The 22,374-nt window shown below is 42.7% G+C and overlaps 1 protein-coding gene across 1 annotated transcript in view; it reads right to left on the bottom strand.

The window, feature by feature from the left end:
• BECN1 (beclin 1) overlaps window positions 1–22,317 on the bottom strand; it is a 38,959-nt gene extending 16,642 nt beyond the window's left edge. The window contains 5 exon segments of the mRNA XM_068263717.1: window positions 1,108–1,198; window positions 2,713–2,771; window positions 8,279–8,343; window positions 12,229–12,353; window positions 22,206–22,317. Of these exon segments, the coding sequence (XP_068119818.1) occupies window positions 1,108–1,198; window positions 2,713–2,771; window positions 8,279–8,343; window positions 12,229–12,349 (336 nt within the window). The 5' untranslated portion in view covers window positions 12,350–12,353; window positions 22,206–22,317.
• Window positions 22,318–22,374: the final 57 nt, after the last annotated feature.

Genomic DNA, 22,374 nt, shown 5'->3' with positions numbered 1-22,374 from the left:
TTGATGACACCCCGAGTGAATGTTGTAGCCTGAGCAGCTGGTTGTTCTTTGTGCTGATTGCAGATAGCGCTTGCATTTCTATTTTTGAATAACCTGACTTCAATCAACAGTCTATTAAAATGTGAATACCGTAATATGAATCACAGTGGATTGTGAATTCACTCAGTTCATTAATAAATAATTAGGCAAATTAGGCACATACATTTAAATAATTTGCATGGTATCTCTCACTTTTCCCCTACTGCCGGCTTCTGCTGATCGCATCATCAGCAGAAGGCGGCACTAGAGGAAAAGTGAGGGAGAAGAGAGGTCTCTGATGGCCGCAGGCTTCGATGGATAAGTTGACCCGTCTACCTCTGCTTTCATTTATTCAGGGGGAGCAGAGGAGGACACAAGGGGAAACGGAAAAGACACAGGGACAATGCAGGGAGTCCCTGAGATTTTGGCGAAGTCGGTGGTTTGTATTGGCGGGTGTTCAGAAGTTTATATTTGGCATATAAGACGCAGTGACCATTTTCACCATTTTTTGGGGGGTAGAAAAAGTGCGTCTTATATGCTGAAAAATCTTAGAGATTCTCACTTTCCCTCGAGCACAGATCCCTTTAAGTCTACTATAAAGCAGTTGAGTTAACAGGACTGAATTTAATAATTCTGGCACAGTTTAGACAGTTGTAATTTGAAATGTATGGACAATACCTTAGGTTGTTTTTATACCTATCCAAAGTCAAGCCCGGGGGCCAAATGTGGCCCGGCAAGCCATTTCTGGTGACCCCTGAAGCCCCCTACAGTTCTGATTCCATGTGATCCTAAGGCTGTAGCTGCAGTGCCGCATGCAGGAGCCAGCAGCAATAACAGTCACTGATTAGCAGAAGCCACTGTGCTAACTGCACACTCTGGGTTATTTCCTGTGGAAGGGTTTTATTTGACAAAATGTCAGGCATAGTGTACCTAACAGCAGTCAGCCAAAATCGTGTTTCATTTTGCTAATTCGCCCCCCTTGCACGCTCAAGAACGGTGATATGGCCTTTGGCCTAAAAAGTTTGCCCCCCCCATCTGCATGGTACACACATAGTTTATAAGCTCAAGGCACTGAATGAGGAAACTCACCTTGAGTCTTCTACTCAGATTCTCCATTGTGCCTCCATCAGATGCTTCTCCAATCAGGGTGAAACTGTTAGCACTTTCTGTAGACATCATTCTAAGTGTATAAGCACAGATTATTGACATACTCTGTTACAATGAATCAGTGCACCTGTACGAACCAAAAACATTGCAGTCCAGTATTATATCAGCTGCAAGAAAAGACTAAAAGTAAATTCACATGCAGAAATTGGGACTTGATCCTTCAGGCAAAATATTAGGGCCGAGTTTTGCATATACACGATGTAAGTCTACAGGCTAGTGACACATTCTGCTCCTACGGTGAGCAGGAGGTGGTAAAAAGCAGAACAATCAGTGTTCTCCCCAGAATTTTTTTCCAGCCGGGTGGCATGAAATAGTAGCCGGGTGGCATGAAAAAGTAGCCGGGTGGGACACGATGAAAATGCAGGGCAACTGTGCTTACAGCATAGGAGGAGGTGAAGAGGTGAGCCGATGACAGCCGGGTGGTCACCAAATCTAGCCGGGTGGAGCACCCGGCTAAAAGAGCCTGGGGAGAACACTGACAATGATCTCGGCCTGCACTCAGACAAGATGATGCAGCAATGCGGATCTCTTAGTGGTGCATCAGGGCTGCTGCCTGGGCCAGAGAACCCTCTAGAGTGCGTAAGAGGCTTTAGAAATAGTAAGTTCTGGCACCCGCAACACTGGCAGTTTCTTTGGTACTAAAATCAAAAGACATTCTGGACATAAGATACATAACCACGGTGGTAAATCATTATGGTGAACCAGGTTATGTTTGTTTTTGTTTCTTCTAAATGTATAATATCCTCATCAAAATCTAATAATCTGAACATTTGTATAGCGCTTTTCTCTTGTCGGACTCAAAGCGCTCAAGAGCTGCAGCCACTGGGACGCACTCAAGAGGCAACCCTGCAGTGTTATGGAGTCTTGCCTTGAACTCCTTACTGAATAGGTACTGACTCTAGCCAGGAATCGAACCCTAATCTCCCATGTCAAAGGCGGTGCCCTTAACCAGTACACTATCCAGTCATTCCCACTGCAACAATAAACCTCTTATTATACATCTGTAACCAGCACTGAAACACAGATCAGTGCACAGTGAGAGTAAGCAGTGGTAAAGTACAACACTGGATTATCAGAAATAATCTTATTCTGTATATAGCGACAAAACCTGAAATATCTACAGACATCAAACCAACAAATGCTGATTCATTTAGAGATAAAAAATAATGAGTTACTTCAAAGTGCTAGATACATTAAATACAATGGTAAAAATACCAATTACTGTTAATCACAGTGGAAAAGCCCCAAGCCTGATTTTTTTTTGTATAAGGTGGGGGAGGGGGAAGGTATAGGTTTGGCTTATCAGTAGTGATAGAATGTTTGCAGGGCCCGTTATGCAAAGAGACACACATAACAGGGGGAGGGAACCATATCCGTGGCTCAGCCTATACGCTGGTATATACAGTAAACATTCTTAATACCAGGATGTAGCACTACAAAGTAATTAACACTTGTGCAAATTATTTTATAGGATTACCGATTTAAAAAGAAGTCAACATTACACACTATTTTCTATGGTGACTGTACCTGGCTGGTGGAATTAGTCTTCTAGACACTCCATCTGGTCTGTTCTCCACAAACGCTTCCTATAGCATGAAAAATATATTAAGGAGGTTTAGCATTTTTATACAGCAATACATATTTACTATGTCTTGATAATAAGCCTTAAAGAGACTCTGTAACAACATTTTCAGCCTTATTTCTTCTATCCTATAAGTTCCTATACCTGTTCTAATGTGGTCTGTCTTACTGCAGCCTTTCCTAGTTGCACAGTGGCTGTGTTATCTCTGTTTTATAATCTAATCTTCTTTCCTCTGTCGGGTTCAGGCACTCGGGCTGGAATGTGCTGGTCTGCTTGTGATAGGATAGAAGCTATACACACCCTCTCCATACCCCCTGAAAGCTCTGTATGACTCACACACTGAGCTACTCTCAGCCTATCACATGCTGTTAGCAGCCATGTCTTTTGTTTGTAAACACTGCCTAAAACTGGCAATTACAAGCCAGGATTGCAGCAGGGAGTGACAGAAACAGCACAGAGGGGCCCAGGAGAACATAATTAATAGAATGGTATGCTTTTTATTGTAAGAATTTTACAGTACAGATTCTCTTTAAACTCAAAGCTTGGTACTATCGTATCGTGTTTCACTGAAACTAAGACAAGGGCCCATATGCAATTAACTTCTTCTCCTGAGTTTTCTACTCGGTGATATTTTCACAACTTGCCAATAACATGCTTTTTAAACCACCAGCAAGCAAGAAAATACACTAAATTTTAATAGTACTTTTTCACCTACTTTTTGTTATTTTTTCAATTGCAAAGTGCTGAACAGTTATTTTAAGAGAAAATGTAAAATTATCTCAGGAGAAAACTCTTTTTGCTCCAAAAGGTGCGTAAGGGCTTATTTTCAGGGATGTCTGAATAACAATCTACATTTATTCTAGAACAAGGGAAAATAATCAATATTTAAATATAGTCACAATAGTCACATTATAATTTGATCATGAATTTCTTGTGACGCCATTTCCTTTTTGCATGTACAACAAACTAAATTTACTGAGAGCCCAGCACTTGCCAGCCATATTGCTTTGGGCTTCGTTGGGTCCTGATTATTTTGAGGGTGTCGGCTTTCCTTGATGGACGGTCTTTCAGTCCTGCTGTATTTTATTGCTGAATTAAAGCAGCAGGGATAGCAATACTATCCCAGGAAAAAAAAACATATATAAGTAGATAAATACTTGTTCTACTTACACAACTCATGTATTGTACTGTCCACGATTTGATTTCAGTGAATTTTATATAGTAAATAAAAAGAAAAAACTGTTCCAATCATTTTCCATCTGGAATGCCTCTGGCTTAAGCTAATCCTGATGTGATTTCCTCATTTACTCTTCCCCCCCCCCCCCTAGAAAAAGCACTGCCATACCTGTATCTAGCTTGCTATGTAAGCACATCATAGATAACATTTCATCAGCTTCTGCAGAGGGGTGAGGTGTATTTCCCTCCTCAGCCTCCAGTCACACTGAACTGCCCTCAGCCAATCAGTGAGGAGCAGGAATGTGGGAGGGGAGACAACAAGCTTCCCTCTCCTCGGCAATAGAAATAGAGCCAGGCTGACTGAGATAAGATTCATTACAGCAGAAACATTTAGGATTATATTGGAATGCTTGCAATGCAGACTGCATGGAGACTATAGAATACATAGAGAGCAGTGGGTAAATAGAATTTGATTTTGTGGCTGACAATCCTGCTTTAACTTTTGTTTTTTTTTCTTCTGTTTATTTAATTTTTTTTTTATGAATGTTTACTAGGTCTTATTTTTGGAGTAGGACTTATATTTTAAGCATCCTCAATTCTGAAAAATCAAACTAGGGTTTATTTTTGGGATAGGTCTAATTTTCAGGGAAACAGTATTAATGTTTCTGCACACATGCAAGTATCAGGAAAACTCAATAAAATTACTTGGGGATCCTCTTACTCTCTAGCTTAGAAGACCTTAATATCCTCAATTTTGGGAACATTTTCTGAACAATCTCATGATGCCTAAAGTAATTGGCAAATATATATTTACTTCAGGGTGTAAGCCTGAAAGACTTACAAATAAACATATTTGTCTAAGGCAGGAAAGCAGACTAAGATTTAATGTTACTACACACTGAACATACAAAAAGTAGTGGGATTTACAGGCCTTCAAACTCACCACAACTTAAAACAAGATCATAGTGACCACATAGAAGAGAGAAGGAATGAGAGAATACAGAGAGGCATTTCATCAGGACTCTATTAGGTTTCTCCTAGGCAGTTGCCAATTAAAGCAGTTACGCATCCAAAAAGGACTTCCAACAGTGGCTACAATTAGACTAATAATATTGTGTTCCAACATAGGTCAAGGGGACCGGTGTTTCTATTGTCTATCAGAAATTCAATCCAAACTTTGTAACTCATTTCTGACAAACCTGAAAAGTTTCTGAGAGCAAAATATTTTTTGTGGGGATGAAAGGAAAGCTTTTGCTCAATGTTGAGAGGCTGGTGATGTCCTAGAATGTCCCTTCCTGGACATATTTATAGATTAGACAGTATCTAAATGCTTCGGAAGACCTCTTTTCCACAGACGGCTGAACTCGCTTGTTAAAAAGTTCACCTGCCCGGCTGCCACCACAAGCACCATTCGGCTATAATTACATGCAGCCGAATGCAGATTTAGTAACACTGCACATGTCACAATCGACAGGTGGGGGCGTTACCCGGCAGAGGAAAGAACAGTCTAACTGCTGTACTCAGATGTAACTACATTAAAGAGAAACTCCAACCAAGAATTGAACTTTTTCCCAATCAGTAGCTGATACCCCATTTTACATGAGAAAGAATGATTTTCACAAACAGACCATCAGGGGGCGCTGTGTGACTGATTTTGTGCTGAAACCCCTCCCACAAGAGGCTCTGAATACCGCGGTACTGCTGGCAAACTGCCACAATGTAACAATGTTCAGAGACAGGAAATAGCTGTTATTAGCTGTCTCTAACAGACAGAGCAGCTAGAAACAGCTAAATAACCTGCCCACAGTAACAATGTCACCATGTAATAAATGTCAGAATGTGAATCTGGGAGAGGAAAGATTTTACAATGAGCAAACACTGACTAAATCATTTATACATAATTATGGTAAAAAATGAAGCACTTTTTTTACTACATTATTTTCACTGGAGTTCCTCTTTAAGGGGAAGGGGGGGGGGGAGGGAAGAGGAGGAATCCACAGGGATGTAGTATCTCTGCTTTACAACTTGCTTATGGGGTGAAATTATTCAAATGAATTTCCCTCAGGGGGAGGAGTGGAGAAGTGCCTCCTGTTCCTGTGACATACGTTTAAAAGCATGGCATGTTAAATGAGGCGGGATGGATGCTTCCCCTATCTACACCTAACACTAACCCCCTACCCTACCTATCCCTAACTCCCCCCGCTTAACACCTTCCGCTACCTATGCCTAACACTAACTCCCCCCACCTACAACTAACAATAACCCCTTCCCTATATACACGTAATATTAACCCATTCCCCCTAACTATGCCGAACACTAACTCCCCCACCTACACCTAACCCCCTCCCCTACCTATGCCTTACACTAACCCCCTCCTTTACCTATGCCTAACACTAACCCCCTCCCCTACCAAAACCAAACACTAACCCCTTCCCCTACCTATGCCTAACACTATAACACTAACCCCTTTCCCTACCTATGCCTAACACTAACCCCCTCCCCCACCTATGCTTAAAGAGACACTGAAGCGAAAAAAAAAATATATGATATAATGAATTGGTTGTGTACTATGAATAATTACTAGAAGATTAGCAGCAAAGAAAATATTCTCATATTTTTATTTTCAGGTATATAGTGTTTTTTCTAACATTGCATCACTCTATAATATGTGCAGATTACACAACACTCAGCATTCAAAATGAGTCTTTCAGAGCAGTCTGTGAACTAATGATCTCTCCTCTAGCAGAGGAAAAGTAAACAGTTCAATTACAGTTGAGATAATAAAAGTCAGATAACAGCCCTCTCCACGACTAAGTTAGTCGGAGAGCTTAATAGCTTTTTTGCATAGAGATAACAACTAGAGTTCCTCAACTCTTCCTGTACTGGAAACAATTAGACTGATGTTTCTGATCTTAATGTTTTTTTTCTTAGCTGTACTACACATACAAATCATAATATCATCATTTTTTTTTCACTTCAGTGTCTCTTTAACACTAAGGGCCCTTTTCCACCAGCGCGTTTGCGCTGGCTGAATCGCAAAACCGCAAACCGCTAGCGATTTTACAATCGCTACGGTTTGCTTTTTAACATAGGAATCGCGGTAGGTCATTTCCACTACCGCGATTCGCTTTTGTCGGGAACGCGAACGCGCGGCGGAGCGATAATTGCCGCGATTTTGCTATGCAGTGCATAGCATAGCAAAATCGCGGCCGCAAACGTCGGGGGAATCGCCGGTTTTGCGATTCAGCAATCGCTAGCGTTCAACGTGAACGCTAGCGATTGCAGGTGGAAAAGGGCCCTAACCCACTCCCCTACCTTTGCCTAACACTAACCTTCTCCCTTACTTACATCTAACACTAACCCCCTCCCCTAACTAAACTTACCCCCCACACCTAAAAGTAACACTAACCTTTCCCATAGCTATTAACCGATATTTTCTCTCTCTCTTTGCCCAGTAGGTCCGGCACTAGCTACTGCTGCTAAACAGAGTTTGGCTACATAGTAGCCATACTCCATAACAAATTACCACCACTAAATGGAGTTTGGTTACATAGCAGCCAAGAAGAGGATAAACAAGGCAGATACTGGCAATACAGACACCCTTCCATCCATCATGCTTTAATGATGGTGCCAACTAAAGTGAAGTACAAACATTTCTGACAGCCATAACAACAGTTCATCAGTTTCTTGTCTTCTACGTATTCCACTATTTTGTTTCCATCAAAACATGGATGATAAGCAATCGGTGTGGCAAAATACAGGATCTTCTCAAAAAATTAGCATATTGTGATGAAAGTTCATTATTTTCTGTAATGTACTGATAAACATTAGACTTTCATATATTTTAGATTCATTACACACAACTGAAGTAGTTCAAGCCTTTTATTGTTTTTCTTATTGATGATTTTGGCATACAGCTCATGAAAACCCAAATTTCCTATCTCAAAAAATTAGCATATTTCATCCGACCAATAAAAGAAAAGTGTTTTTAAAACAGAAAAAGTCAACCTTCAAATAATTAGTTATGCACTCAATACTTGGTCTGGAATCCTTTTGCAGAAATGACTGCTTCAATGCCGCTATCGAAGCATCCTGGGCCTCCATAACACCTGAGCAGTGCCACAGGCTGATTGCCTCCATGCCACGCCGCATTGAAGCAGTCATTTCTGCAGGAAGTACATGTGCCAAGCACACTGTGCATGAACTAGGACACTGCTGCCTGCAGAATGTCCGCCAAAACAATCACAACTTCCTGCCTTATTAAATCTCTCATGTATACTAAAGAAATGGATAACCAAAGAATGGTTTATAGAAATAAATAGTGTAGTGTGTTACCTCAGTATTTAGCTCCTCCTCTTGTGTTTCTCCTTGTTTCACTGCAGCTGTAGTAACCAGGGGAGCTGGAATAAAACATGATTTATTATCAACTATACATATCACATTCAAACCACAATGTGTTGAGATAAATATAGAGGCTGCCATATTTATTTTAGTTTAACAGTGCAAATTGCCTGGCTGTCCTGCTGATCCTCTGCCTCTTATACGCCTCTTATACTTTCAGCCATAGACCCTGAACAAGAATGCAGCAGATCAGGTGCTCTGACTGAAGTCGGACTAGATTAGCAGCATGCTTTGTTTTGACCACAATCGTGAAAATCATAAAATGTAAAGTATATGTAACCAGGGCTGTGGAGTCGGCACAAAAGTCTTCCGACTCCAACACCAACTCCTCAGTTTATGAAACCATGACCCCGACTCCAACTCCGACTGCGGGTACCCAAAATGGCCCAGACTCCGACTCCTTAGTCTAATACTTAACAGGGCTGTGGATTTTGTACAAAAATCACCCGACTCCGGACTCTGACTCCTCAGTTTATAAATTCAACGACTCCGACTCCGGGTGCCCAAAATTTTCCCGACTCCTACACTACAGCCCTGTATGTAACCATATACAAATAAGAAGTACATTTTTACCAGAGTAAAATGTGCTAAAAAATTACTTTTCTCCTATGTTGCTGTCACTTATAGTAGGTAGTGGAAATTCGACAGAACAGACCAGCTCATCTCCTCACGGGGGGTTATCAGGGCTTTCTTTATTTTCAAAAGCCCTTAGTGAATGGCAGTTGCTCCGTCCAACTGCCAAAGAAAAAATGTACAGAGAGCAGGGAGGCTGGCCAGCATCTTTGTATAAATCTTCTTCAGGGAGTGTCTTAATAAAGAATAAAGGCCATGCTGATAACCCCCCATGAGAAGATGAGCTGGTCCAAACCCTGTCAGATTTCTACTACCTATTGTAAGTGACAGCAATGTAGGAGAAAAGTAATTTATGGCTCATTTTACTCTGGAAGAAACTTACTTCTTATTTGTATGTGTTTACATGCATTTTAAATTTTACACTTTTTCACGATAGTGGTCCTTCAACTTAGGTCAATTTGCCTAGAGTCAGGTATGCATAAGGCTCCCTGCACACTGCAAATCTGTTTTGCGATTCCGATTTGCAATTCCGATTCTCCCTGAATGCAATCAACAGAAAAAACGGAGGAAAAACGCAGCATGCAGTAACGATTAAAAATCGGAATCGGATGTAAAAAAAACTATTAAAAAGCGGAATCGCATGCAGGGAGCCTTAAAGTGATCCTGAGCTGAAGCTCGGGATCAAAATCAGAGCCACAACTTAAAAAAAAGGAGGGAAGCCTGTAGATTTAAGCATGGGAAAGCTGGTGAATCCAACCCTACTTTTGAAAACACATTTTCCCACCAAAACTTTGTTGGCAGTATCAACAGAATTACCGTATATACTCGCATACAAGCCGAATTTTTGACCCCCAAAAAGGGGGTCAAAAGTTGGGGGGGTCGGCTTGTATGCGAGTCTGGTGCTGGTGATGGTGGTCCGAGCCCCCCGCACTGGGACAGCTATACTGGGACACACTAGGGGAATAAGGCGGCCAGCATTTCCTACCCCCGGCTTATATGGGGGTCAATCATTTTTTACTGATTTGTTAAGTAAAAGTGGGGGGGGGGTCGGCTTATATGCGGGTCGGCTTATATGCGAGTATAAACGGGACATAAATTGCAGTATAGTAAAGCAACCACAAGATGTCACTATAAAATGTAGAGTGCTGCAATGATCTCTATGGTATTGTGAATTTCCTGTCTTCATTTTGTTCCTCTGTTCTAAGTAAGCTACATTTCCTGATGGTTGTGTATGATTTATCTCCTCATGTATGCTTCAGTAAAGCGTTCTAATTTGTTGAACTGTGTGCACAGAACATTCTGCTCCATCAAACTTTACAATAAATTTTCCCCAAAACTACTATTTTTCTCACTAAACTACTTTTTGAAAACATGCAGTATACACATAACAGATTTGGTGACAGTAACAGGTTTGGAAGCTTAGCCATTCATTGGTATAGTCTGAGCTGCAGACTTCAAATAACACAACTCAGAATTTAAAGAGAAACCGTAACCAAGGATTGAACTTCATCCCAATCAGTAGCGGATACCCCCTTTTACATGAGAAATGTATTCCTTTTCACAAACGGATCATCAGAGCGTTCTGTATGGCTGATACTGTTGTGAAAGCCCTCCAACAGTGTGACGTCAGCACCAGAGTGCTGACGTCACACTGTGGGAGCCTTGCTGCATTGTGGGAAATAACAGCTGTTCCCAACCGCCAAAAAAGCAGCATCTCCTTCCACAGACATCACCTGTCAGCAGTAAAAATCTCATCATGTGATAAATATCAGAATGTAAATCAGGGAGAGGAAACATTCTACAATGGTCAAACACTGACTAAATCATTTTAAAAATTAAGAACTTTTTTTCATTACATTATTTTCACTTCCTCTTTAAGTGACACTAAGCCAAAAAAAAAAAAAAAACTATGATGAATTGTATGTGTAGTACTGATAAGTAGTAGAACATTAGTAGCAAAGAAAATGGTGTCATTTATTATTTTCAGTTATATAGCTATTTTTTTCTAATATTGCATAATTCTGTCGTCTTTGCAATGTACAAACCACACTCTGTATTTTAACCACTTGCCGACCGCACACTCATACCGTGCGTCGGCAAAGTGGTAGCTGGAGGACCAGCGACGCAGCTCTGCGTCGCCAGGTGCCTCCCTAATTAATCAGGAAAGGCAGCTCGCGCGAGCGGCCGTTTCCTGTCAGATCACGGAGCGGGTCTCCGTGAATAGCCTGCGAGCCGCTGATTGCGGCTCGCAGACTAAATGTAAACGTAGGAGACATTTGTCTCCTTCGTTTACATTGTACGGCGCTGCTGCGCAGCAGCGCCGTAAGGCAGATCGGCGATCCCCGGCCAATCAGCGGCCGGGGATCGCCGCCATGTGACAGCCGACATCCTGTCACAGGCTGCACAGGACGGATAGCGTCCTGTGCAGCCCCGATCACCGGGGGGACAGGTAGGAGAGGGAGGGAGGTGAATGTCGCCGCGGAGGAAGGCTTTGAGGTGCCCTCCCCCCGCAACATGCCACCAGCAGGAGCGATCAGACTCCCCCCTGCACATCATCCCCATAGGGGGGAAAAAGGGGGGCGATCTGATCGCTCTGCATGCCAGCTGATCTGTGCTGGGGGCTGCAGAGCCCACCCAGCACAGATCACATATATCAGCGCTGGTCCTTAAGGGGGGGTAAAGGGTGGGTCCTCAAGTGGTTAACTATGAGAGCAAGGATAATGACCCTTTGAACTCCCTGCAGTAAAACCTTATCTGAAGCTGTTTTGCCTCTGTTTCTTTGATGTATAAGTGCTTCAGAAAATCGCACTGTAGCCGACCAACTTGGTCAGAGAGCTCAGAGAAGTTCTCTTGCATAGATAACAACTGAAGTTTTTTAACTCTTCCTATACTGGAAACAATAGGAGAATCAATTATTTGCTAATGCTCCATTTCTTAGCTGTACTACACATACAATGCATTATAGTTTATTTTCACTTCAGATTCCCTTTAACAGAGTAACCAAGCAGCTTGGGGTGATAGCTGCAATACAAATAGTGCCGACATTGCAAGTAAGATGGTGATGCTCATATTGACAAAAAAGGCAACAGAAATCACTTATGGGAAATAGGAAAAAGTAGAATCATTCTATGGTAAACATGACTATTATGTGAACCAGCAACTAGAGTCATGTTTATAGGACAGGTGTGCATAGACATTTAAGATTAGGTTTTCTATTTCAATTACATTCAGCCCTCACATCAAAGCATACCAGCAGCTCAAAGCTACAAGCTTACAGGCCGATTGCGACAGACAGACAGACACACACACACCTGTCAGCTCCTGCATGGTGACTTTGTCCAGGATTTTAAAGGACGTATCCAACTTCAGAGGCTGGCTGCATCTCTGGCACACAAAGCTGACTTGCATGGTGGAGGATTTAGAAGTTTCCATGTTCCTACAAAACAAAAACACCAGAAATAACATCTCTACAGGAAATCCATTTGTGGGAGACAAATGCAAGATTCCATCTTTACTCGCTTCTTAAACACACTACTTGCCTTGCTGTTGTGATAAATCTTGTGATAATATAATGTGAGGACCACAGGTTTACACCCCCGTAGTGACCAGGCCATTCTTTACAATCCAGCACTGCGCAGCTTTAACGGTTTATTGCGCAGTCATACAACTTGGCACCCAAATTAATTTTACCCCCTTTTCTTCCCCATAATAGAGTTATCTTCTGGTGGTCTCTGATTGCTGCTACAATTTTTTTTTTTTTTAATTAAAACAACAACAAAAAACACAACTTTTTTTTCATTTTTAGTATCCCCCTCCCCCAAATTGCCCCTAGACTGCAATACATACTCTACATTATACCTGCATAGACATCAGCCTATGCAGATTATTACATTAGTATAATTGATGTGGTTATAGGCGCTCCTACAACTCAAATATAGTTTCACAAACAATGAAGCAAACGGGCATGGGCCGCCACACAGTGGGATGGGAAATGCCTCCCTAAATAAATGAAATGAAGTCTGTGCAGGCGCTCAACATAAATAATAAATAGTCCACAGTCCCAGAATAGTCTGTATTCAAACGGACCCAAACGATGTCACAAGTTCACAAATATATATCCACCAGATCAGTTGGCTGACTCAATCACAAATCGGCAAACACAGCATATACATATACTCCCAACGATCTTCCACTGCGATTGGCATCTGTAGATTCAAACACAATGTGCGGACATAGCGTAATACTGCTGGATCACAGAATTATAGTGACAGTGTAATTCACCTCGTGTCAGGTGATCAACTTTGTGTTCCCACCACCGACAATGCAATGGTTAACTGCTCACCAGATTCCAATGCTGACCCCCTGAATCGATCAGCAATGTACGCTTGTGCTTAGATCTTTCTATTCAGATGGGATGCACATGCCTTAAAAACTGCGTTCTTTCACTCAAGCTGCGGCTGTCCCGTGCCACTCCCGTGGCAATAAATTTTTATGCATGGAACCACTAACGCGTAAAAATGTACGTGTTACTGTTCCTGCACTAGCGGGAATGCGTAAAAATGTACGCAAGCGGCCCGCCGACCTCCGAGGTCGGTAAGCTGACAGCGGGGGACTGGAGCAGCAGTGATTGACTACGAGAGCACAGGATGGCTGCATGGGGCTGGTAGAAGCCCCAGGTAAGTGAAACTCATTTTTTTTTTGCCTGGATATTCCCTTTAAGGCCCACACACACTGTGCTGACTGATGTCGTCTGTCGGGGATCAAGATCCAATCACTCGGGCGACATCGCTTGGCAAACACTGACAGATGCAAAGTCAGCTGTGTAGAGATCTGGGAGCTGATTTTAATGTAATGCCATCTCCCAGATTTACTAAGGTTACAAAAGCAGTGAAGAACATCAAAGAGTTGTAATACAGGAAACCTTGACTGATCTCAAATAATAAAAAAGGCTGCCATCAATAGGATCCGTGAATTATCAGTCAAGCAACTAGGTCTCCTGGACCCATAAGTAGAGCAATTTTTTCCATGAGAAATCAAAAATGTCCTAAATGTATTAAAAAAAGACAGAGATTACTTACGGTAATGTCTTTTCCAGAAGTCGAAAGGACAGCAATCCTGAGACTTGTCTCCTTCCATGACCCACTGGACAGGAAGCTAGATAAGAATTTGCATAATAGATTAGATAGGGATTAGACAGGTATATACATCATAGTTCCCGCTTACCCCATCAGTTGTAAAAAAAAAAAAAAAAAAGACTCCACACAGAATGATGCTTCAAATAAATTTTAATAACACAAACATCCGGGTGGGTAGTAAGGGTGCTGTCCTTTCGACTTCTGGAAAAGACATTACCGTAAGTAATCTCTGTCTTTCCCAGAACGTCTCAGGACAGCAACCCTGAGATGATATACAAGATCAATTTTAGGGAGGGGGGGGGGGGGGGGGAACTACAGCTTTTCTGCCAAAACACAAATCAGAATTTGACAATACATCCAGTCTATAATGTTTGACAAATGTATTTTGACTCGACCAGGTGGCTGCCTTACATATTTGCTCAATAGTAGCTCCTGCCCTCTCTGCCCAGGAAGTAGAGACAGCTCTCGTTGAATGTGCTTTGATTGTAGATACAAGCTGCTTCCCCTGATGAAAGTAGGATAAAGCAATTGCCTGTTTAATCCATCTGGCAATTGTTGGCCTAGATGCTTGCTTGCCTCTGAATTTACCTGCAAACAGTACCAGTAAAGCATTAGACTTTCTCCATGACTTGGACCGCTGAAGATATTCGATCACACATCTTCTGACATCCAAAGAACTCAATTTCTCCTCTTTTTGATTGGATGGATTGTTACAAAAAGATGGTAAAAAAATCTCCTGGGATCTATGAAACTTTGAAGATACCTTTGGAAGAAAGGATATATCTAGCCGTAGCGTAATTCTATCTTCACTAATAACACAATAAGGTTCATTTATTGAAAGAGCCTGTAGTTCTCCTATTCTTCTGGCAGTTGTTATTGCTAACAAAAAAGCAGTTTTTAGTGTCAACAGCTTATCGGATATATCAGAAATAGGCTCAAAGGGTGATTCACATAGAGCTTGCAACACCGTGTTTAGGTCCCATGATGGGATCTTTGACTGGATAACTGGTCGAAGCCTCTTTATTGCTCTAAAAAATCTGATCACGTACTCTTCTTCTGCTAATTTTCTCTCTAGGTACACACTCAGGGCTGATACTCGTACTTTTAACGTGCTGATGCTAAGACCCTTCTGAAATCCACATTGTAGGAATTCCAGCACCGAATTTGAGTGTGATGTATTCCTATCATTCTTCAAACACCAGGAGAGAGATGTTTTCCAAGCCTTCTGATATATTTGGCGCGTAACCTTTTTCCTACTCTGAATGAGTGTCTCTGATAATCTATTAGAGAAACCTTTGCTTTTCAATATCCTCCATTCAGGTTCCATGCCGAAAGGCGAAGAAGAGTCATATTGGGATGAAACACTGTGCCCTGGCTCAGTAGATCCTGATGACATGGAAGGATCAGATGATCTGAAGCTAAGCGCTGAAGTAGAGCAAACCACGATCTCTTGGGCCAGAAAGGAACAACCAGAATGACTTGTGCTTGGTCTCGACATATCTTGTTCAAAACCTTCGAGATGAGATGTAGAGGGGGAAAGGCATACATCTTGTGCTGGCTCCAGCTGATTGACAAGGCATCCACTTCTCATGGATTGTCTTGTGGGCACAGGGAACAAAACAGAGGGCACTTCGCATTGATTCGTCTTGCAAACAGATCTATCTGTGGGGCACCCCAGAGATCCGATATCTGCTGAAATATTTGATCGTTCAGACTCCATTCGTCTTGGGAGAGATTCCGTCTGCTTAAATAATCTGCCAGATAGTTGAGAGTCCCTTTCAGATGTACTGCTTTTAAAGAAAGCAGATTCTTTTCTGCCCAATGAAGAATCCTTGATGCTTGGGACCTTAAAACACTGCTCCTTGTGCCCCCCTGGCGGTTCAGGTAGGCCACTACTGTACTGTTGTCCGTACGAATAGTCACATGGGATTGGTGAACTTGTATCTGGAATGCCTGCAGTGCTTCCCATACAGCTTGCAACTCCCTGCTGTTTGAAGATCGTTTGTGTAGATGTGCAGACCATTGACCCTGTGCAAGAAGAGTATTTAGATGTGCTCCCCAACCCCAGGAGCTTGCGTCTGTTGTTATTACAGTCTGGGTTGGAAAGTCCCAAAGATTTCCTCTGGAGAGGTGACCTGCCTCCAGTCACCAAAGGAGAGAGTGCTTGACACTCCAAGGGATCTGAACCTTCTTGTCTAGTGAAGACAGCCGCTTGTCCCATTTGGATAAAATCCAGCTTTGAAGGACTCTCGAATGAAGTTGACCCCACTGTACTGCAGGGAATGATGCTGTTAGCAAGCCCAGTAGTGCCATAGCCTTTCTTAGAGAAATGATCTTCATGCTCTGAAAAGAAAGAACAGAATTCAGTAAAACAGTAGATTTTCTGGAAGGCAAAACAAGTCTTTTATTGCCAGTACAGATCTCAAAGCCAAGGAACTCCATATTCTGCTGAGGTTGTAAGGAAGATTTCTCCCAGTTAATTAACCACCCCAGGGACTGAAGAAATTCAAGTGCGAACTCCGTTTGGAGTCTTACTGAGTGGACAGAAGGACCCCAAATAAGTAAGTCGTCCAGGTAGGCCATAATCTGGATAGAGTCTAATCTCAGGACAGCTAAAACTTCCGCCATAACTTTGGTAAACAACCATGGGGCTGAAGATAAACCAAAGGGGAGGGCATTAAATTGAAAATGTCTTACCTCTCCGTGTAGAACCACTGCGAACCTCAGGAATTGCTGTGATTCTAGGTGAATTGGCAGATGCAGATAAGCGTCTTTGAGATCTAGAGAGGTTAACACACAGCCTTCTTGCAGCAGATTTACCACTGAGCGAATCTTGTCCATTCGGAATTTCCTGTAACGGACTGCTTTGTTTAATCTTTTCAGATTCAGGATAAACCTGTAGTTCCCCTGAGGCTTTTTTATTAGGAACACTGGAGAGTAAAATCCTAGATACTCCTGGCATTTTGGGACTTGTCTGATGACTCTTTTCTCTAGCAGAGAGTTTACTTCGTTTAGTAATGCTTGTGCCTGGTCTGGACTGTTTGGAGAGGGGGGGTCACAAAGAACTGTGTTGGTGGGCGTCTGATAAATTCTATTTTGTATCCCTGTAAGATTATGTTTAGTAACCATCTGTTCTGGAATGTCTCCTGCCATCTTTCGAAGTAATGGGCCAGTCTGCCGCCCACCGGGATCCTGGCGTCATTGTTTTGATGGAGGGTTTGGATTGGAGTAGGAAGTATTACCTCTTGGTCGCTGTGTTTTATTTGGCACCCACTTTTTCTTCTGGGTACTCCTATTTTCTGTTTCTTGTTTTCCTGAAGGACGAAAGGACCGATTGAAACGAAAATTTCTCCGTTTAACTGGAAAATTTTTCTTTTTATCTGCAGATCTTTCCAAAGTCTCTTCCAGCTTTGTTCCAAACAAGAGATTGCCTTCACATGGAATCCCACATAGTTTAGACTTGGAAGAGGTATCGCCTTGCCAGGTCTTTACCCATACTCCTCTTCTTGCAGAATTCACTAGAGCTGTTGTTCTAGCCGTTAGACGTACCGAGTCATCTGCAGCATCCGCCAGATAGTTAGTAGCATGTAGAATCTTAGGAAAGGCATTCAATATTTCATCTCTAGGTATGCCTGACGCTATCTGTGATTGTACTTCCATTATCCATAACTTTAGGGATCTAGCCACTGCAGTAGATGCTACCGAAGGTTTGAAGTTTAAAGAAGCTGCTTCCCATGCCCTTCTCAAGATATTATCCATTTTTCTGTCAATTGGATCTTTTAGGCAACCAAAATCCTCAAATTGTAGATCCGACCTTCTGGACACCTTAGATAGTGAAGGATCAAGTTTAGGTGAGGTTCCCCAAAACTTTTGATCTTCTGCACTGTATGGGTATCTTTTGGCCAAAGATTTTGGCCAAAAGGCTCTCTTTTCCGGATTGTCCCATTCTCTCTTAATGATGTCCTTAAGACTACTATGCACAGGTATAAAGGACATCTGAGGTTCAGATAAAGTTTCATACATTTGATCTAGGGGTGTTAATGTTTTCTTTTCTGTAGTAATTCCCATTGCCATGTGCATGGCCTCTAACAGTTCTTTCATAAAGTCAGTGGAGAAAGCAAACTTATGGCATTTACTACTCTTTTCCTCTGTCTTATCTGTTTCAGAAGGTATTTCGTCAAAAGAGGAAATATCCATTTCTCCCTCAGATCTTTCTGAATCTTCTGAAACAACAATCTCTAACTTCCTCTTCTTAGTAGGAGGGGTACCCTCCGGAGCATGGTCCGGCTGCTTAGAAACAACAGAGCCCGAGGGCCCCGGTAAAAGCGGTACTTCTGATCTTACTGGAGAAGTAGCTGAGCTTTTCATGGTTTCAACTGCTGAGGATATTTCTGCTCTAATCCATCCCTTCAAATCTTTAAACATAGAAGGAGATTCTTCTCTGACAACTTTTTCTGTACAAGATTGACATAACAGTTTAGATGAGGATGAAGACAAATGACCTTTGCAAACTGCACATTTCTTAGAAGGCTTGTGAGATGATTTAACTTCAGAGCCTTTAGATTTATCAATGTCAGACTTATCAGGCTTGTTAGGGAGTTCTGCCTTATCAGCCTTTGTTTCTGATCTTCCATCTGTTTTCCGAGTTAGGCTAAAAAACACAAAGACAAAAATACCCATCAGCCTGATAACCCTCAGTAAATAGCCAATATGAATCAAAGAGCCACAGTGAAACATACCAGAGAGGGTACGGAGCTTGACTCCACAGAGCCCTGGGAGGAAGATCCAGAGGCAGCCTCCATAGTCACAAACACCACTGCGTGACTAAGTACAGCTTAAATAGCTTACAGGTTCCTTTACTGGCCCGCCCATTGAGCAAAAATTAAACCCCATCAACAGCCTACCAGTGTCTGTGTCCTTCCGGAGGATAACGCCAGTCTCCATACAGCTGCACAGAGAAGTCCGTGCGAAATGCCGCTCTGGAGCGCACGCCGGGCCAGGAGACTTCCTGCTTCCGGGTTCTGGTCACGTGAGGTGCCGATCACGTGATCCACGGGCGGGACTTCCGGAATCCGCCGAACTTCCGCATCCTGGGGAAGGCTATGGCAGACAGCGTGATCCCGCGCTAGGACAACTAGCCTGCGCAGACTAAGGGGATCACCACCGCCGCTGCTCCTGCAACTAGCATGGGTGGCCAGCCATACCCCACACCTAGCATCCTGCTGGACAGGATAACAACTGATGGGGTAAGCGGAAACTATGATGTATATACCTGTCTAATCCCTATCTAATCTATTATGCAAATTCTTATCTAGCTTCCTGTCCAGTGGGTCATGGAGGGAGACAAGTCTCAGGGTTGCTGTCCTGAGACGTTCTGGGAAAAATCCACCTTAGCTATGTGCATTCTACACACGTATGAGGAAAGACCAAGACGGGCCCCATCTAAATTATGCTCTTTTATTGTAATTGTTAAAGCAATTTACAGGCAGCATTTCAAGCCTTGTGGTCCTTTATCAAGCTTTGCTTCATTGATGAAGAGAAAAAGAAAGGTTAAGCCGAGCTTAGTAAAGATGAGAAAGAGAGAGGAGAAGAGTAGGCTGGAACAGGAAAATATATACCGGTAGTAACAAGAGTTTGGGACAGGGAGGCCTTGCGACCAGACAGCTACTGATAAAAATAACGAGACATCAAGGACACAATCAAAATTATAAACTATTCACCCTAGCGCTACATTCCGGGCCTAAAAGATATTGCATAAAAGGTAGCCAAATTTTATTGAATTTGCTAATTTTATCTAGCATTCTAGCTGGCAGCTTTTCAAAGAACAGTACGCTAGTCAGCCTGTTTTAACCAGATCAAAGGATAAAGTGCGTATACGCCAGGCTGCTGCTATGGTTAATTTGGTGGCAGTAAAGATGTGAAAGAGGAGTGAGTTTTGTGCTTTAGTTAGATCAGGATAAGGAAGCCCTAATAATACATGTTTTGGGTCTCTAGGGAGTGGTTTAGCAATTAAAGAGGATGCCCATGTGCAAACCCTCAACCAAAGACGGCGAACTTTAGCGCATTTCCACCAGATATGGTCGTGTGTCCCAGGGATATTGCATCCCCTAAAACAGTATGGATAACATTATTTTTAATAGGCCAAACACAGAGATACCGCTGGTGGACCTGACCTCCCTTAGTTACTATTAGTGTGCTGTCACCACATCCCCTCACAGGACCTGATAGGGAACTAACCTCCCTGAGTTATTGGTGTGCTGACACCACATCCCTTCACCCTCAGCAGACCTGATAGGGAACGGACCTCCCTTAGTTACTATTGGTGTGTTGTCACCACATCCTCTCACCCTCAGCGCACCTGATAGGGAAACAATGTGAGTGCAAATAGTGGAAGTCATGTAGCCAACGGCTGAGAAACATGTTGGGATTGGGACTCCATCCCTTGGGCGACATTTCACGACCAACACGGTACAGTCTGCAGACCATGCAACATGTTCCGCTGTTATGTTGGGGGGGGGGGGGGGCAATAAATAAATCATCTCTAATTGCCGTTAGTGCTTTCGCATCCGCTTCTAAATCCTTCAGCTGAGTGTTTTAGCTTTTTTATTTCTTTTTTTTAAAGCGGATCAGAGATGAAAAACTAACTATAACAAGTAACTTGTCTATATATCTTATCTAAAGTTTAGATCGTTTACACAGCATATCTAGCTGCAAACAGCTGCAAAAGTTTATGATTTTTTATTCCTGTGATACGAGGGCAGCCTTGTTCTGTTTTTACATTGTCACAGGCTGATGGCTGGAGATGCTATCTGCTTGCCTGTGTGTAAATTCAGTCCCCTCTCGTCCTTTCTCCTCCCATCTGCCTCTTAAATCTAGGAACCTCCTCCTCCTGCCCAGACTGAGCTCCCATAAGCCTTTGCTACAGTGCCAAGGCACACAAGGAGCTGTGGGCGAGGCTTAATTAGTTTATAGGGAATTTGAGTATTAAAAAAAAAAAAAAGTATTTGTCTGATCGGTTTGTTCCAAAAAGCTTCTTAGGCTTGCCATACACTGGTCAATGTGGTCAAGAAGATAGATCCCTCTCAGGTCAGAATCTGATCATTGAGGGATCTATCTGATCAAATGCCTCCACACACTGCACTAAGATTTTGGTACAAGTCTACTTTAGGGGATCCAATGGGAATCCTCGTTGACAAACGGCCATTTCCTGCTCGTGGCAAACTCCCTACATTTGGGCACGACCACTGATTTGTAAGTAATAGTGGACCCAGGTGAAAACACTAACATTGCACACCACAACCCTCACCTGCATGGCTGTGCCCCTTATTTCTTACAAATGGAAGTGGCCGTTTGTCTATGGGGATTCCCAATGGCTACCCTAAAGCATTAAATATATTAAAACTAACTGCAGTGTTCCACTGTTCGATGCATAGCAATGCAGTGGGCCGTTGACCTGTTGCTGCTCCCGATCCTCCTCCAATCGATATCTGCAGTCTGGTGCAATCGACCATTTCATCCAGTAAACGATTGGTCCTACACATTGGGTCATCAATTTCTAACAGATTTCATCAAATGATCAAATTGGCCAGATTTACCTCTCCTCTTCTCACTCTTTAGGCAAGTACGTACTTTATTGAGCCAAATGTCCCAGAACTGTCTCCACCTAGCTTCAATCAATTTGCAGGGCAAAAACCAACTCTGTACCTGCCTGGCTTTAGCTGCAAGCTCATGTGAGATACAAGCACTACATAAAAAAGCTATCAATTGCCATTTATAGATTTGCTATTTACAACAGGGCTGGTATCCCCTGAGGACAATAAGTATCTTCTGCCCTGCAGCTATTAGGCCTTGCTGAGTAACCCTTCTGACACCTGGATATACACTGTATAGGTTCCAAAATGTACATAATAGACCTAGATGTAGGTTTCTGACCAGTTTTAATATTAGCTAGAGATAGCCACAAATCCAGATACTGATCAACGAGAACTGCTAACTATGGATAAACGATCTTAAATCCGAGGCAGGAACACTTGGACTTGTAGTCCCACAGCAGAATGGAAGCCCCAGTTCACCCAGCACAGGCCTATTGGCTCCATTAGCACACATACTATGTCCTTGCCATGTAGAGGGAGTATGGTGCTGCTCGTACTCACCCCGCCTCCAGTCCCACCGTCTCACTACACAGCAGCCGCTGGCAGCATCCCCTCTAATCTGTCCTGGAGGATGTTTTTCTCACTGCTGCTTGTATGCGGAAGAAGGGCGGAAGTAGCGTCACTCAGTGAATGGAATCTAATTCCGAGTGGGGGTAAAGCTGAAGTCACG

This window comes from Hyperolius riggenbachi, chromosome 12 (assembly GCF_040937935.1).
Source record: "Hyperolius riggenbachi isolate aHypRig1 chromosome 12, aHypRig1.pri, whole genome shotgun sequence".
In the NCBI taxonomy this organism is placed as follows: Eukaryota; Metazoa; Chordata; class Amphibia; order Anura; family Hyperoliidae; genus Hyperolius; species Hyperolius riggenbachi.
The sequence above is the reverse complement of the archived record's forward strand: the minus strand, read 5'-3'. Positions and strand labels throughout refer to the sequence as shown.